The sequence below is a fragment of the Peromyscus leucopus genome, chromosome 3 (assembly GCF_004664715.2).
Source record: "Peromyscus leucopus breed LL Stock chromosome 3, UCI_PerLeu_2.1, whole genome shotgun sequence".
NCBI classification, from domain to species: domain Eukaryota; kingdom Metazoa; phylum Chordata; class Mammalia; order Rodentia; family Cricetidae; genus Peromyscus; species Peromyscus leucopus.
Genome location: NC_051065.1, coordinates 9,508,683 through 9,525,957, shown reverse-complemented (window position 1 = coordinate 9,525,957; position 17,275 = coordinate 9,508,683). Strand labels below are relative to the sequence as shown.

Below are 17,275 nucleotides of genomic sequence, written 5' to 3'. Positions count from 1 at the left end.
ACACAGGTCACATACAGGTTTATTGTAGCTAACTGTAAATCTTTCAGGACTTAGGAAGTGGCCGGAGGAGTCTGGAGTCTCAGGAGCTGAACTGCTGAATAGTTGGCAATGAAGACGTTCTAGGAGTTACTCCAGCCCTACGGATAGTAATCACAGTTGTGTAGCTGACCATGGTATTTCAAGCCAAGATCTGGCCCCACAGTGTTCATGACAGAAAATAATTAACTAAAAGAAACATAATTTTCTAGTTAGTGTCATATGAAGTAATAATTATCAAATCTCAGTTTCTTAACAGAATTCAGAGATGTTGCATTAAATGACAAATTAAGCTAAGTGTCAAAATTTTAGGGCCATAAGCATTGCGTAAATTTAAAATGAGATACTGGCTTAATTTAAAGATAAATCCATCTCTTTTAAATGAAAACATATATCCCATTTAAGTACATACTTGCTTTACTATTTCAGCAAGCTGTACTGTGATCATACAGAGTATCACAGCTTGTACTTTATACTTTACTACATACAAAGTGCTATAATACTGGTTTACATGTTTTCTCCACTGAGTGTTAAAAGTAATGCCTGTTGGGTAGGTAGAAGGACAGAGAGGCGGAGGGTGGAGGTTGGATGAACAGGCCTACTGTAGAACCCCAGGGAGTCATCATCTGGCCTTTACGATCGCTTGGATTGCTGCCATAGCTTTGATGGTACATATCATTGGGTGTGTTCTTTGAGTACTGATGTTTTAGTTTTGGTTAAGTGGGTTTTATTTTCTAATAAAACTATGTTTATCCAAAGGAATCTAGCATTATAAATCACTAGAAAGTCTTGATCAGTAGGGTGCAATTATAGCTTATTAATCACATGCCTAATATAACATTATCTTAAAACTATTAATGGACTTCTCAAAGTAAAAGCCCCATGGTCCCAAGTCTCTGTGCTACCTGTATGACAAAAACGTATCATCTTAGTGATTAACATCATGTTATTAGGGTGATAGCTCACATATATATGTTAGCATAAGTACAGAATTGAAAATGCCCCCAAACAGTTTGTTTTCATAGAACTTCTTTCTGCAACTGTGGTAACTTTATTAATTTTTTTTATTCCTTCCTGGAAAGACAATATCAATCTAGCAAATTATCTCCAAATAAAAATTAGTGTCCTCCATAATCCACTGAGTCTAGGGCTCTCTGTGGTTATGCTGCAGCGTTTGATTGCCATGGATGATGTCACTGAGATGTGTATTCCAGAGTGATGAAAAGTAGTCTCATCTTTATGTGTATCTTTACCTATATTTTTGGAGGTAAATTCATAAAATCTGCTCAAATCTCCGAGACTAACCACAGAAAGTTACACAGTAGCTGACATTAGCATGTGCTGTGATTTGGAAAAAAACAAGGGAACTTGGGCCCAGAGATTAGGTGAAGTTTCCCCTGTCTCAGTGCCTGATTGGCTCAATTACCTGATTAATCTCAAGGGTTGCCTTTTGTTTTTCAGTTTCCTATATAAAGGATAGAGGATAAAATTATCTTATCAAATGGCCCGGAAGGGTGTTTTACTGAATTAATTAGCTCCTAATATCACTGGGCTTACGTGTAACATTTTCATATTCTCTTTGTTACAGAGTGCAAAGTGTGGCGGAACCCACTGAACTTGTTTAGGGGTGCTGAATACAATCGGTGAGTCTTTTGCCAGTTCAGGAAATAGATGAGTGGTTTAGAGAGCAGCAATAGCACGTGGTGTTCCGGTTCATCTGTGGGTCATGTAATAGCGTATTTTACCCTCTCCTCTCCCCTCCTTAACCCCTTCCTCTTTTCTCCCTTCCCTTCCCACCCCTCCTCGTTTTCCATTTGCTCCCTCCTCTTTCTTCTTCCCCTACTTCTTTTATCTTGCTTGCTTTTGTCTGAGACAGGGTTTCAGAGCCCAGAGCTTGTGTGGCTAAGGAGCACCATGACCTCCTGATCCTTTTGCCTCACGAGAGAGTGCTGGGATTATAGGCCTGGGTTACCATGTCCAACAGCCTCCATTTTTTGAAAACTATCTTAGAGGTTTGTTTTTTCTGTTTTATGGAATTTTGACATTCTAGTTGGGAATAATATATCAAATTATAGGTTGTAATTTTTTCTATTGCACTTACTCTTTGAAAAAAATTAGGTGCGTGTGTATGTATATGCTGCATGAAATGCTTGTAGAAGACTTGTGGGAACTAATGTTCCTCTTTCATCACGTGGTTCTGGATACTGCACTTGGGTTTTGGGGCTTGGCTGCAGGTGCCCCCAATTTGCTGCGCCAACTCACTGACCTTCTATTGTCATTACTCTTTTCAGTATATATTGTACAGCTCCCAAATGCTGAAGATCCCTGAACCTTGATTATATGGGTCCCAGACAGGTTATATTGCAACTTAATTGGATGAAATAATTAGGCAAATTAGAAATTTCATAGTTTGGGGGAAATGTCTATTTGTAATATTAATTAGGGAAGTTTTTCATTATCAAGGACTACTAAAATGTTAAGTGAAAAATAGAAGAGAAAACTTGTATTTATTTTGTGCTGCATAATTCCTGAAGGAAGAAGTTTTTGAGATTTATTTTTATTATATGTCTATGGGTGGTTTGCCTGCATAGATCTGTGTACCATGTGCATGCAATGCCAGGGCAGGCCAGAAAAGGGCATCAGATCCCCTTGGAAGTGGAGTTGGGACAGTTGTTAGCTGTCTTGTGGCTGCTGGGAATCCAAAAGGAATCCTCTGGAAGAGCAGTCAGTACTCTTCACCCCTGAGCCCAGGCAGAATGGGATAGCTTTTAAAAAATGTTTCAGTGTTCATGTGCCAAGTTCTTTCGACGCTCAGTGGTGGCTTGCATCTCAGCTGCTCCTCAGCGTCCTCTTCTGTGGATCTTCTTTCCTTTCTCAAGACTGTTTGACCATCGTATTCACCCTTGACAGGTACACTTGGGTCACAGGAAGAGAACCTCTGACGTACTATGACATGAATCTCTCTGCCCAGGACCACCAGACGTTCTTTACTTGTGATTCGGACCATCTTCGTCCAGCGGATGCAAGTATGGGAAACCTTTAGCTATATCAGGGTGGGAAAGATTTTCAGCTTGTTCCAAATCATGGTTCTGATTCTATCTGCTCTGCAGCTCAGTTTGTTGGCACACATCTATAATCTCAACACTCAGGAGGCGGAGGCAGGAGGAGCTCAGGTTTGAGAGCAGTTTGGACTCCAGTGAGCTCCAGGCTAGCCTGGTCTATATAAAAAGAATAACCAGTGCTGGGGAGATAGCTCTGTGGGTAATGCTCTTGCCTTGTGAGCATGAGGACCTAACTTTGATCCCTGATCCCATGTAAAAAGACACGAAATTCCGATTTGGTAGCATGTGCTCTGGGGAGGCAGAAACAGGTGGGCCCCCAGGGCTCGCTGGCCAGTCAGCTTAAACTATGTGATGAGATCCAGGCCAGACTAGAGAACCTGTCTCAGAAACAAATGGAAAAAAAAAAGGAAGAGAAGAAGAAAGGTGGATAAAAGATTGACACCTGAGGTTATCACACTTACACCCCCCCACACACACCCTCTCTCCAAAGAATAAAATATTAAATTGGACGAGTAAAACCCAGAATCTTTAAAGAATACTTACATGAAATTTATTCACAGTGACTATCAATGTAGGAATAAGGCTTATTATTATCTATAACATGATTTTAAAACACCAAAGCAAGCTGTATATGTTTTGAAGACACATCTCTTATACAGAGTGAGTTAAACTCAAAGGTTAGGGGGGGATGAAGGGTTTCCTTGATCACATTCTAATTAGAAGTTGGGGTTCACTGAACGTAAATGAGCAGTCTATTTCACTGACTTAATATATTGGTTTACTTGCACTTGAAAGGCACATGGCTCTGATTGTAGGAGTGCGCATGTGTTCTGTACCTCAGAGATGACTTTGTTTACCATGCATTTCACATTCATTACTTTCCTACTGGTAAATTTGGTATTATTAAATGGTCAAAAGTAAGTAGCTGAAATTTCCTGCCTTAGTTAGGGTTACTTTTACTGTAATGAAACACCATGACTTGGGGAAGAAAGGGTTGATTTGATTTACATGTCCTGAATTACAGTCCATTGAGGGGAACCAAGGCAGGAACACAAACTGGGCCAGAACCTGGAGGTGGGAGCTGATGCAGAGGCCATGGAGGAGTGCTGCTTACTGGCTTGCTCCCCATGGCTGGCTCAACCTGCTTTCTTATAGAGCCAGTACCACCGGTCCAGGGATGGTGCTACCCACAATGGGCTGGACCTTCCCCTGTCTGTACTAAGAAAATGCCCCACAGGCTTGCATAGCCTCATTTTATAGATGCATCATCTCAACTGGTTCGTCGTCCCTCTTCTTCATTACTCTAGCTGATGTCAAGTTGACATAAAACTAGCCAGGACAGTACCTTTGAATGAAACAACTTCTATATACTTTTAGAAATTGACTTATAAAATATAAATTATCAAATTTTATAAGAATATTGTTGTGTTTTTTTTTTTTTTTTTTTTTTTTTTTTTTTGGTTTTTCGAGACAGGGTTTCTCTGTGTAGCTTTGCGCCTTTCCTGGAGCTCACTTGGTAGCCCAGGCTGGCCTCGAACTCACAGAGATCCGCCTGCCTCTGCCTCCCGAGTGCTGGGATTAAAGGCGTGCGCCACCACCACCCGGCCCGAATATTGTTGTTTTTAAAGTCTTTGTTGCTACCACAGATATCTGTGTCAAGCAAAATCCTATAGCACTTTGACTCAGCTCACATTCCCCACAGAGCTGCAACATTCAACTAGCCAGAGCTTGTAGCAAATGCTTTGGAACAGGTTGCATAGAAACTATGGATTGTAGAATGAATAAATTACTGAGCATGTTACTTCAGATAGGAGCGGGTACATTCAGGATGATCTGGCCATAAAATAGCAATTTCAAAATGTGTAAATTATGTTTTCGAACAACAAATGTTTATTGAAGTCAAAAGACATGAAATCTCTATTATAGTTCATTTTTATGACTTTTTTAGTGTGTGATGTTTGTATCTATAATTTAATAGCCACGCCAAAAAAGTTTGTTATTGGCAACTGAAGAACAATGAAACAGTAATTCAGAATACTTACGTGACTTTAAAAATATGGACTGACCTTCTTGGTAATAAAGTGTTCTCTTACAATTAAAGCTGCCACTTACTTATTGTCCTATGTCCAGTCCTCCCATTTATGTGTGCCAGTTGACTTGCATTGTTCCTTTTTTTAAATTCTAACTAGTAATGCAAAAAGCTTGGAGAGAGAGGAACCCTCAAGCCAGGATTTCTGCAGCTCATGAAGCCTTGGAGATAAATGAGTAAGTAGGGAACAGACTTGCTATTAAAATGAAGTCATGTCTCATGCTGAGTATTTTCAGTCACCGTGGATGGGCCACTTCTGTTAAGTTGTTCATTTGAACTGCAGGGCTATTGCTGAGTATTGCTGAGGGCATTACTTTCTAAAATTTTGCCTCTATGAAAGACAGCCGTGTGTGTGTGTGTGTGTGTGTGTGTGTGTGTGTGTGTGTGTGTGTGTGTGTGTGTGTGTGTGTGTGTGTGTGTGTGTGTGTGTGTGGTAGGGGGGCAGGGGAAGTGCAGCAGATTAGCTGCTTTAGAACAAAGTGCCTTTACTGTGACCCCAGATTAAACCCTTCAAGGGATATACTTGGCATATTGTGAGAGCATAAGCTAAGTACACTTCCTGGCATATCTAGACCATTTTGACAGCGACCTTTCTTTCTAGAAGTAGAATGCTCCTCTGTGCATCCCTGTTTCTAGGTATAACTTCTGCTAGTGGGGAAAACAGCAACCACAAAAAAGATAAATGGTGAAAAAAATTAAAATGTTTCAATGTCAAAATGAGCAAGAGGAAACATTGCCCTTACTGTTGCTAAATATTCTATGGGTTATCAAGGAAGACTGGGAGATTTCTTCCGGAGATTTTAGAAAATGAGATTCTTAATATTGGAGTCATTAAAACAGGGTTGGCAGAATCCTTAAAGGTCAATTAGCTCAACCACCCATCTGGTGTTTGAATCACCTCAACAGGGCCCTTGCCAAGTGGTCATTGTTAAACTATTTTATGATTTTCTCAAGAAGGTTCCAGAATCTTTTCCAGAGGTCTTGGAAAATAAAAGAGTCACCAAGTGTCAAACCCTGTCCCTGTAATGCTGGATCTGCATGGTTTCTGACTCTGTCATGCAACATACCTTTTGCTTTCTTACCATCTACAAGTTTAATACGCCTGCCTTTTGTGTGTCGTTCATGTTTCTGAGAAAAGTGTCAGGACTACAAGACCCTGGGGTGTGACACGTAGAAACTACCCTGCAGGCTCGTGTCTTCATAAGTCACCTTCCTCCGGTGTTATTCAGCCGGTTCCCAGCACCCTGTTACACTGCAGTTCAGCCCACCGTTCTCCGTTTTGATCTTAGGCTTGCCAGCCATTTAGAGAGCTCTAATTGATATTGTGAGTCTCCGAGGGGAATGAAGCTAGCAGCGCTGTTTTAGTTACTCTTAGCCGTTTAAGCTGGCTTCTCGTGGTTTCTGCTTCATTTATTTGATTTTTATTTTTTCAAATGTGCTTAGATACCATGTCTTTAACAATCCATTGGAATTTCTTTCTGAGTCACTGTTCTGTCATTTGAGAAGTCAGCCTTCTTTCCTGTTTGGAAAACTGATGCTGCATTTGTCATCTCATTCTGTGGTCTATTCTTTGTGATTCCACAACTGTCCTTAGAGTACAGTTCCATGTCCTGCCTGCAAGGTCAGTCGGCTTCCTAGAATTTGCCCTTCCCAGAACAGTAGTTCATTGAGAGCGTATTAACGATGTGCTGTCTTCCATCTTTTTACCCATTTTAGAGTTTCATTGCTTCTCTGCACTTGAGTCTGACAGGCACTCTCCTTGATAAAGAAGCCAGGAGCAGTATGGGAGCGAGAGCGTTTCCTTTTCTCTTTATTATCTATCACTATTAACCGTGAACTTTCTTTGTTTTAATGTTGTTGTATTGTCTTTGTTGCTTATTTGTTTTGTGGTGATTTTGGAGAAGTTGGAAGGGAGAGCAGTAGTTATAATTTTAAAACAGAGACTAGAGAGCTGTCTTCAGTGGTTTTTGTATGTTTGCTCATTTCATTTATTTATTTTGTCAAGCCTTGCTAATTTGGGATTTCAGCTCTCCTGATGTTATTCTTATGACGCCATTCCACTTCTTACAGTCCATCACATGCCCTCTTTTCATCTTTTGTTTTGTTTGCATGTCCTTTAAGAATCTGACCTGGGCTAGATCTCTGGGAAGCCACTCCAGTTAGTTCAGTGCCGCCCCTCTGCCCTTCCTGAGAGGTTATTTGTCATTATGATTACAGTTAAACATTTGGAAGCTGTTCTGTCCTCTTGAGCCATTTTCCATATTACATCTTGTGCCATTGAGTCATGCCCCTTTCCTATGAATTTTCGAAGTCTACCTCCACCTCTTTGATTACACTGAACTCTGGAATGACATAGTAACTCTCGCTGAATGTTCCTATCGGTTTTCATTTCACCAACTATTTTTTTCTTCTTGGTCAGAATTAGGTCCAGAGTTGAAGTTCCCCTAATTGCTTCCTCTACCATCTGGGAGATAAAATTGTTACCGAAGTAAGTCAAGAACCTGTCGGGTACCCTACTTCTAACCAAACAAGACTTCTAGCAGATATCTGGATGGTTGACACCCCATCACCACACTTCTTGCTTCTGTCTGTGTATTGTGTTGTGACAAAGATGCATCATCTCCATCTTCCATCCAGCTGAGAATCCTGTTCTGTCCCCCAACCATTATCGACTCTATCGCTCTCTCCTTTTTCTTCCACTCACACGCTCTTGGCATGTTTCTCCCCAAACTCATGAGTTTCCACATAGACACGTTTCTTGGCTAGTGCTGCTACTCTGCCTCTCCTCCTAAGAATACTATTGGAAGTCAGAACATATAAAGCAAGCAGCCTCGCCCTAACTGTTCGTGAGCTCCCACCCCACCAGCTCCAATCTTACAGCTAGTTCCTTTGACACTGTGTCTACAGCTCCTATTATCTCAGTATTCAGTTCATTGCTTTAAACTCATATTTGCATGTGGGCATCTGAAGCCTTAAGTATGTCCTCTGATGCCTACCCAAGTAGTTCCTTTCAGTAAATCATGAGACAGTTTGAGCATTGCTATTTTTCTTCCCAAGTCATATATTCAGCCCTCCATAGTAATTGCTTTTCTAGCTTTTATTCTCGGTATTTTCTCCCTACCTTATCATATTTAGTTAAAACCGCACTGATGGTTCTCACTTGAAATTTGGGGGATAGGATAAAGAATTTGTAAGACTGACCCCATCCCCAAGGATCAGCTGGCCCCAAACCTAACAGTATCTGTTGAGTTCGTACTTTCTCCTAGCTGGCTTTGCAGTTTTCCCACAGTAACAGTTAGTTTTAATTTCTGTTTGTTTCCTCTCTTGTGGTCTGATGGAGAGGAATAGGGCAATGGCCACAGAGAAGTCAACCAGGAGAGAGAAGGGGTGAGCGCAGATCAACACCCCCATGGTCTGTTCTGGCCTCATCACCCCCTCAGACCCTCCCTTTCTCTGACAGGGGGCTGCTCTGGGTGATTTGGAAGGTTTGCATTTCTAAAAGCCTCCCTTGTTGCTTAGTTAACTGCATATCCTTTCTGGCTTCCTACCTCAGAGTGTTTTTGGAAGGGTTAAGCAAGGTGATGTTTAGTGCCAGGTAGAGTGTTTACTGGACACACAGCAGCAAATCCTAGCTTGTTGTTGGAGGCAGGAGACTGGACTCTTCTTAGGTAGTGTGGCTGTGTTAGAGTTCAAGCTTTTCAGAAACTACTTTTCCAGGTTCTTCTCATGTTCTCTGATGCAGAAAAGCGGTGCTACCATGGGATTTTCAAGCACTGTTTCATTTTGTTTTTTTCAGTTAGTAACTTTATTTAATGAATTTTACACTCTGAAGACACTCTTGAATTGAAAACAATGCATATCTAGTAGAGGAAAGGAAACTTGTATGTACCCTCTCCAAGTGTGGAAGGAGACCTTCACTAGGATTATACTCATCATCATTAGCTGGCATTCACTGAGCATGTCCTCAGTGCTGATGGCTACAGTAAGCACTTCACAGAAAGCATCTTATGGAACCTGCACAAAGACACAGAACAGATCTCACGCTATCCATCAGGGAGGCAGAGTGATACCTTTCCCCAAGTGACACATTAATAAGGGGCCAAGTCAAAAATGAGCCCCATGCTCCTAACCCTGCACATCCTGCCTCTCAAGCTAAACTCTAGGTTTTTCTTTTGTGCCATTACTGTGTCAACAGCTGCAAACAGGTGCATGAAACAGTTGGTCATGCTGCATGTTTGGTGTAGCTCCTCGCCCTTCTGCATGAACTCCCACAGTCTGCTGCAGTGGCCTTGGGTTTGTAATTTGTCATGTCTGAATGGACAGGTGTGCAACAGCTTACATTCTCTTGGCTGAAGAAGAAGCAACCACTATTGCTGAAGCAGAAAAACTCTTTAAGCAGGCCCTGAAGGCTGGAGATGGTTGCTACCGACGTTCTCAGCAGCTCCAGCACCACGGCTCCCAGTATGAAGCTCAACACAGTAAGGTTTCCTCCAGGGGGGTGGACTGGGGAATGGGGATGGTAAAATGGAGCAAGAGCAAAGGCTCACTCCAGCACCGAACGGATTCTGGTAGACAGAGCACTCCGTCCGCAGTCAACTTGGTTGCCATCATGTTCCCATTCTTTGTTTTATTTATGCCCACAGAGTTTCATTGCCGTAAACAAACAGCAATCACCTCTTAAGCAGTTTTTTGAGATTATAATTCCATCTTTTCACCCATTCCCTTTCCTTCTTCCAAACTCTCCCATGTACCTCCCACCACAATAACTTTCAATAGTCACTTCTGCCCAGAATTCCTACATGGTTCTTCTGTTCAGCAGTTAAGTCTCCATCTCCTAACTTTCAGGTCCAAGTTTGGTAACTGAACTTAAATTGGTTGTTAGTATCATAAAAAAAAAAAAAATGTTGTCTTCTAAGCCTTGCATAGCATGGGTAGGAGCGTGGTTGGAAAAGGACAGTTTAGAGTATAACTTTTGTTGGGTATAGTCTACAGCATTTAGTTCTTATTTAAAAATCATTAGTATTGCCTTGAGAAAGAACCATGAGTTCTTAATTATTATTTTATTAAAAATAATACTTTTGATAAGAAAAGTCCTTAAAGGCTGAGACCCCCTACTTCAGTACCCTAAACTGAGAACCCATGATGCTTTGTGGGAACAGCATGGAAGGAGGACAAAGCAATTACTGGAGTTCCCTGAGCCCCTTGACTCATCTTGGTTGGTTATTTAAACAGAAATCCAGTGATCCTTGTGGGAAAAAAGTGTTTTCATCGTCTGACAAAAATGTGGGTTGTTTCTTTTAGGTAGAATTTCTCTCACTTCATCTCTCTCTCCTTTAGTTTGGAAAGTAGGGGTATATGTCCTTCATACTTGATATTATATAATTAAATTTTAATATTAAACTTGGATTTGGTATAGAACCTGACTGACTCAGTCTCTAGGTCTCAGGTGCCAGCAATATCATTACATTATAGTCCACACGTGTGGGAGCACATCCACATCGTCGCTACACACGTTTTCAGTTTTATTCTGCAGTGAGTCTATATAGCAATAAGGTCTCTGATCATTACAAAAAGACAACAGTCCATTTTGAAGGTGTGTAGTAAATGTCTATTTTGTAAACTAAATGGGAATTAATACATAAACTACACAACCTATAATATAACATAAGACATTTTCTTTCTTTTCTTCTCTAAATTAAATCCTTTCAACCTGTTGCCTAAATCTATCCAAAAATATAATCACATCTTTAAAATAATTTGTAGGTACTTGGCAGTTTTTCAGCACACATCTTGTTCTCATTGTTTAAAACTTGAAATGTTCAGACTTTGGTCTCAACATCTTTTAATAGCTGAGTATCTACATGTACTTAATCCATAACAGGTGTGTCATAGTTTTCTCAAACACGGTAATTTTATTGAGGATTAAGCATATGCATGTTCTCACTGGTCTGGAAACATATCCAAGATACATAATTAAATAAAAGATTAAGATAAGAAGTTGCTAATATACTTTTGAAGGGCCATTTTAGTGACTATTGTTAGAACTGTTTAGCTTGTCAGGGCTTTCTCTAACACTAGGGTAGTTTTTCATTTTGTTGCATACTCTATTGTCATATCTGGAATGTGTTATATTGCCATCTAAAACCAACTGCTTTTGGGACCTGGAGATGATTATGATGTCACTAGTGTTAGAGAAAGAATAATATGAACCAGAAGTTCAAGAAGAAGCTTCTCCAGAGTTAATGTCAGGAACGGGAAAAAAATAGTTCATCAGGATGCAACCTGAGATTCACCTCTGCATCTTTACCAAAAGCATGCAGACTTATGGGAGATGGAATTCTTAGTTGTAAACTTCTTGCAATGTTGGTGTGTTCATTTTCTTGGCTGTGTGTGATAGAGATTTTATTTATTATCAAATATTCAACATGCCTAACTCAAAAGCACAGATTAGGTAATCAGTCACGATTTTGGCCTTTGGGCATCTGAGTACTTTTGCTTTACCCTGTATTCATTCTATTATTAACAAAATTAGTTCTCTGTGCTCTTGGCAGTAAGGAAGGCCAAGGAGCAGACTGTGCTCTTTGAGGAATTTCTTTAAGGGTAAGGCAAATGGGCCTCTGCATTTTTTCTTGCTGGGTAACTTAAAGCTCTTGGTTTTTATTGATTTTTTAAATGCTGATGTTTTATCTTTCCTTTCTCAGGACGAGACACCAACGTCTTGGTCTATATCAAGAGAAGGCTGGCAATGTGTGCCCGGCGACTTGGGAGGACCAGAGAAGCAGTGAAAATGATGAGAGATGTGAGTTTACGCTCCTGCTTGGGCTTGGCAGCAGCACACCTGACAGAATGGACCTTGAACGCAGCCAGTGATAACACAGCGGTCTCATGGGCCGCAAAGCCAGCTTCCAGCTGTCAGGGTGAACAACCTGGGGCAACTGAATTAATTTGTGTTCTGTTTTCCTTGTCTGTAAGGTAACAGTAGTTTTCACAATAACCTTGTAAGATTCATGTAAGATTTAAATGAGATAATACACACATATAGGGTCACTGGCATATTTTTAAAAATCTCAGTAGGTATCTTATTAGTCAACTTTTGGGACTGTTGCAGGAAACCAATAATGAAATTAGCCATTTTAGATAATTTACTTCTTTGTTTTTAAATTTTGTTTCAAGATATTATTATGTCTAGTAATTTAATTATTTTTTTATTGTTTGAGAATTTCGTACACACATATCACCTGCATGACTCCATTCTCTTTCCCTGCTGCTCCAGCTCCCCCTCTGTCTACCCCCACACTCCCTCCCAGTTTCATGGGACTTGGTGTCTCCTCCTGCCAGGCCAGGGTCTTCTCTGGCTGGCTCTTGCACAGGTCTCATGAATGACGCCACAGCCTCTGGGAGTTCACATGCACTGCTCCCCTGTCGTGTCTGAGAACACTACTTCACTGTAGTCATCCCCTGTGATTCCCGAAGTCAACCCTCCTGCTCCTCCTTCTCCAGGGATCCCCGAGCCTTGGGAAAGCGTCGATGGTTTACTTTCTCAGTGTGTAGTTATTAGGAAATGAATTATGGGTTAATCTGTTTTTACATTCAAATTTAGTATTGTAACGAGCTAATCCTACTGTAGCAATTTAAATCACTTTCCTAGATTCTTGAGAACCAGGGTACTTTATTAGTTGTAGTTATCATAAGCACTAAGAAGAGGAGATGGAGAGATGGTTCAGTGTTTAAAAGCACTGGCTGCTCTTCCAGAGGTCCCTAGTTCAATTCCCAGCACCCACATGGTGGCTCACATTCTGATGCCCTCTTCTGGTGTGCAGGCATACATGCAGACAAAGAGCCTGTATATAAAAAGAAAAGAAAAAAGAAAAAAAGGCGTTGTGATTTGGCTTATAGGCAGAGAACATGCAGAGCATGGAAGAGGCCCTGGGTTCCAGTGCAAGTGCCAAAGTTGTGTAATAAGATACAATTTAAGGAAGAAAGAAGAAAAGAAACATGGCGGAAGGAAGTGGGGAGGTCGTACGTATGCGCCTACAAGACAGACCGTGGTTTCAAAGGAAAACGGTTTAGGGAGCTTTTGTCTCCGTTTTTGGTTGTTGTCATTATTAGTAAGAACCATTTTCCATAAAAAAAAAAAAAAAGCTGACTTCAATATGAATTGCATGTATAATTTTCTTTTTAAAAACTATCTCAGGAATCCCTTGTCAACATTCCATTCTTCTGTATTCCCGAGTTAGAGCACATAAGTGAGAGTCTTTCTAAAGGAAAATGACCCAGGAGCCAAACAGCAGTGGCATCCCCGCTCATTTTGAGCTCGTGGGCTGTGCATAGGCCTGTGCAGACCTAGAGCCTTGCTCAGCTTGCCTCGGGCGGGGCTGCTGTTCGCAGGCGTCTCAGGTGCTCTCTGGAGGGGGGAGCATGGGATCAAGGCTCGCCTGGTTCTTTTTGTGGGTTCCAGCATAGCAGCGCAAAGGCCCAGGTGAGGTGTGCGCTCCCCGTGCTTGGGTCTGCTACTGCACTAACAGCTGGACAGTCCCAAAATGGAGGAGAGGAAGAGGAGGAGGAAGAGGAAGGCAACACGTGCCCGTCCAGGATGGAATTCTTTTAACTGAAGAGAGAATTCAAAAAATAAGCATTATACCACATGAGAGCTAATTTAAGGAAGGGAGATTTCTGAGGAGACATGAATTGTTGTTAAAGTTTGCAGCTTGCAGAAATTCCATCTCCTACACAGCAGAGAAACTCTACCAAATCACTCTGGCTGCATGGAGCCCGGGCCTTAACAAGGATGGGCCTTGATTTCCTCGTCTTAACTTCGTCAGGAGCATTCAGCTTTATCTCCTTTCGTCTCTCCTCTTCCCCCTCCTCCTCCTCCTCCTCCCTCCTCCTCTTCTTCCTCCTTCTCCTCTTCTTCTTCTCACTTAGACTTAATTAACCTGGAGCAGGTATGATACACAGATGAACGTATTTCAGTGATCTTATTATGTGCGTAAGCATCCTTAGGAAAAGCAAGTTCTGGCTATCTTAATTCTATTTTCCCTTGGTCTTTTCTGCTTATTTTCAGTGTATACATATAAAACTTCATATACTTAAAGTCAGCATATCCATCATGCATTTAGTGTGATTGGCTTTGGGTTTAACATGATTTTGTATCTACAATTTTACTTATTTCCCTAGCCCAAATAGAGGTTTAGAGAGAATGTCTGGGACCCCGGGTGAGACACTGGCAAGCAGTCAAGAAGCCTGGCTGTGAACTTGGGTTTGCCTTTTCTGTGGTGTGAACTAAAGGCAGCTCACTTTCTGCTGTGGGCTCCTCACAGTCCTCCATTAATAGGGACTAATCCTTCCTACCATAAGGAAAACTCTACTTGGTGAAGAGAATCCAGTTAAATAACGCGAACACACTTGGCTTGTAATATGTATGCTTATAGTTTCCTTCATATTTTCCATTACTTAAGTTATACATATGATTTTCTTGCCAGTTGTCCTGAGGGACATTTTGAGATAATTCCAATTTCATTTTTAAATTAAAATTTAAGTATTCATTTTTGAAAATTGTCATAATAATGTGCATATTTACTGAGTAGAGCATAACATCGTATGCCTTCACTATTTACTGATTAGATTAGGGAACTGGCAGTTCTTTACCTCAAACCGGCTTTGTTTTCTTGAGTGAATAAATCAATCAAATAATCTTGTTTGGGTTTTCTCTGCATGCCCATATATACCTACGTACCTATTGCATATCGATATGCACACAGATAGGTATGGTTTTTGTATTACCTACAAACCGGCCTTTCAGTATTAAAATACCAACACACATTGCCTTTTTTCTGAGTTTATGGAGTGCCCATCAGTACAGGCCCTGCTGTGGTGACCATATTCTTATGAGGAACAGTGCCAGGCTCGGGAGAGATGTGTTTTAAAGGGGAATATTGAAAGTGTGGTTTCAGAAACTCCGTAAGTGCCCTGGCACCCCACACAGAGGATGCAGCCCAGAGTTGTTGGCCAGGCCTGACTTGTCACTCAGTTGTGTGGGTCATTCTTCTCTGAGGATGAACTCCTTTAACAGCATGTGCAAAAATCATCTTGCCATAAAATGCTCTCTGATAAAATAGCCCCATGGGTTCCAGGCAGCCTGCTGATAAAAGATTTAAGCAGGAAGAACTATTTTTTTTCATTGAGACACAACTACCTCTTCTCCATATGCATGAGTTTAAATTATCCTTGAGCAGATTTTAAAGTGGAAATTGGAATGCCAGTGTTTGAACACCTTCCACATTGAGAGCAGGGCCATTTGAAGAAGTTTCTCTGGAGAAGCCTCAAGGAAGGGCAAACCTGATGTGCTATAATTGAAAGAACATGAAAGGGAATTCTGGGAAGGTGGCTGAAGAGAATTCTTTTATTTCCACAATTCAAGATTACACAACTGTTCAAATAAAATACTGGATTTTGTTAGTGAAATGTTGATGAGGTAAATGCACACTTGACTCTCTGTTGTCAAGATAATAGAGTCTTCCTTCTTTTTTGGGGGGTTTTTTCGAGACAGGGTTTCTCTGTGTAGCTTTGCGCCTTTCCTGGAAACCTTCTTAAAACAACTTGTTAACTACTGTGTATTCCAGGGTGATTTTTTTTAATATAAGAACCAAAGCTCCTTTTCCATAGAACTCTTTTGCAACCAAGAGTACAGAAGGACCCTAGTGCAAAAGACGTGTTTTGGAAGTGAGCAGAGCTAGGGGGGCACATGGCTGTTGAGTGTTGCGGCAATGTGATGGTCATTTAGAAAGAACAGAGTTGCATTTTCCTGTCTTAAATTTAAGGAAAAGTCGTTGTGTTGGTTTTTATCTTTAATAGTTGCTCTATGACACTGCTTTTTCTTTTGTTTTTTCCTTTTAACATCTACTATTCTTGTCTCTCTCTGGTCCTGTTTGAGTATACTTAAAGCGGAATTCACAAGGCAGATGTCTGTGGTCTGACTCCTTAGACATACTTGTCAAGCTAGGTGTGAATAAACCATAGGGATGGGATAATCTGCCTCTTGAAAGAACCTAGCAGCTCCTGTGATCATCTGTTTAGAGCAGATGTTCCAATGCTCAGCTCTGTGAACATTCTGGGCCATATAATCACTAGTTGTGGGGAGCTGTCCTGTGTGTTGCAGGATGAGGGGACTGACCTGTATACTGTAATGACCTGAGTCCCATAAGTCTCCAGTTGTCTACAGACATCCCTAAATGCACCTAAGCTGTGGTGGTGGTGGAGGTGGTAATAGTGCAGGATCATTCCTCATGAAGGAGTGAGTACCAGGCTAGAGAATCCAGGACTGAGTAGATCTGTTTCCGTATAGACTTTATGTGTGTGTCTCACTTATAGCCTGGACTCTATTTGGGCACAAGCCTCCAGAGTACCCTAGACTTTACCAGCTTTGGTTGGATGGCTCTTTTGCCCATATGGAATTCCATAAAGAGACATCAAAGGCAAGAAGAATAATATGTTGGAGGTTTTTGTGAGTTCTGGTTAGAGGCCGATGTGGAATCATGACCTTCTTTGCTCCTTGTCCGTGATCTCAGATCAGTGTCTTCCTTCCCCAAATCTGTAGCTTCTCTAAGAGTTGGCTTGTGCCCTGCTCTCTGTGCTGCTCTTCACATCTGAGCCATTCTCTGCCACTCTTGTCTCACTGTCCCTGCAGTATCCCTTCTCTTTTCATGTCCTGACCTCTCACCGGACACAGATGTCACACTCTTTCGGAAACATTTTATGCAATCACCTTAGAAAACCGTTGTGACAAAATACATGAGCTAGCATAAGGGAGTGCGGTGATGGGTTGTTTATAATCTAAGAAATACAGCTTGTCTGAAGATCAGAGGACAGAGCCAGCCACAGAGTTAGCCATAGAGGTCAGGCAGTGGTGGCACACACCTTCAATCCTAGCACTCAGAAGGCAGAGACAGAGATCCCTATGGATCTCTATAAGTTCAAGGCCACACTGGGCTACAGGAGATCAATCTACCTAAAAGAGAAGCAGAGCCAGGCAATGGTGGCACATACCTTTAATTCCAGCACTTTGGATCACACACCTTTAATCCTAGCA

General features: G+C 41.3%; 1 protein-coding gene across 5 annotated transcripts in view; it reads left to right on the top strand.

The window, feature by feature from the left end:
* Positions 1-17,275, top strand: part of St7 (suppression of tumorigenicity 7) — a 246,813-nt gene that overhangs the window by 152,438 nt on the left and 77,100 nt on the right. For 3 of the 5 annotated variants that reach the window (XM_028871757.2, XM_028871759.2, XM_028871760.2), the window contains exons 4-9: positions 1,625-1,679; positions 2,947-3,062; positions 5,288-5,363; positions 7,607-7,675; positions 9,511-9,665; positions 11,889-11,986. In XM_028871757.2, coding sequence (XP_028727590.1) covers positions 1,625-1,679; positions 2,947-3,062; positions 5,288-5,363; positions 7,607-7,675; positions 9,511-9,665; positions 11,889-11,986 — 569 coding nt within the window. The remainder of the gene's footprint in view (positions 1-1,624; positions 1,680-2,946; positions 3,063-5,287; positions 5,364-7,606; positions 7,676-9,510; positions 9,666-11,888; positions 11,987-17,275) is intronic. The other 2 variants (XM_028871758.2, XM_028871761.2) reach the window with 1 other exon arrangement.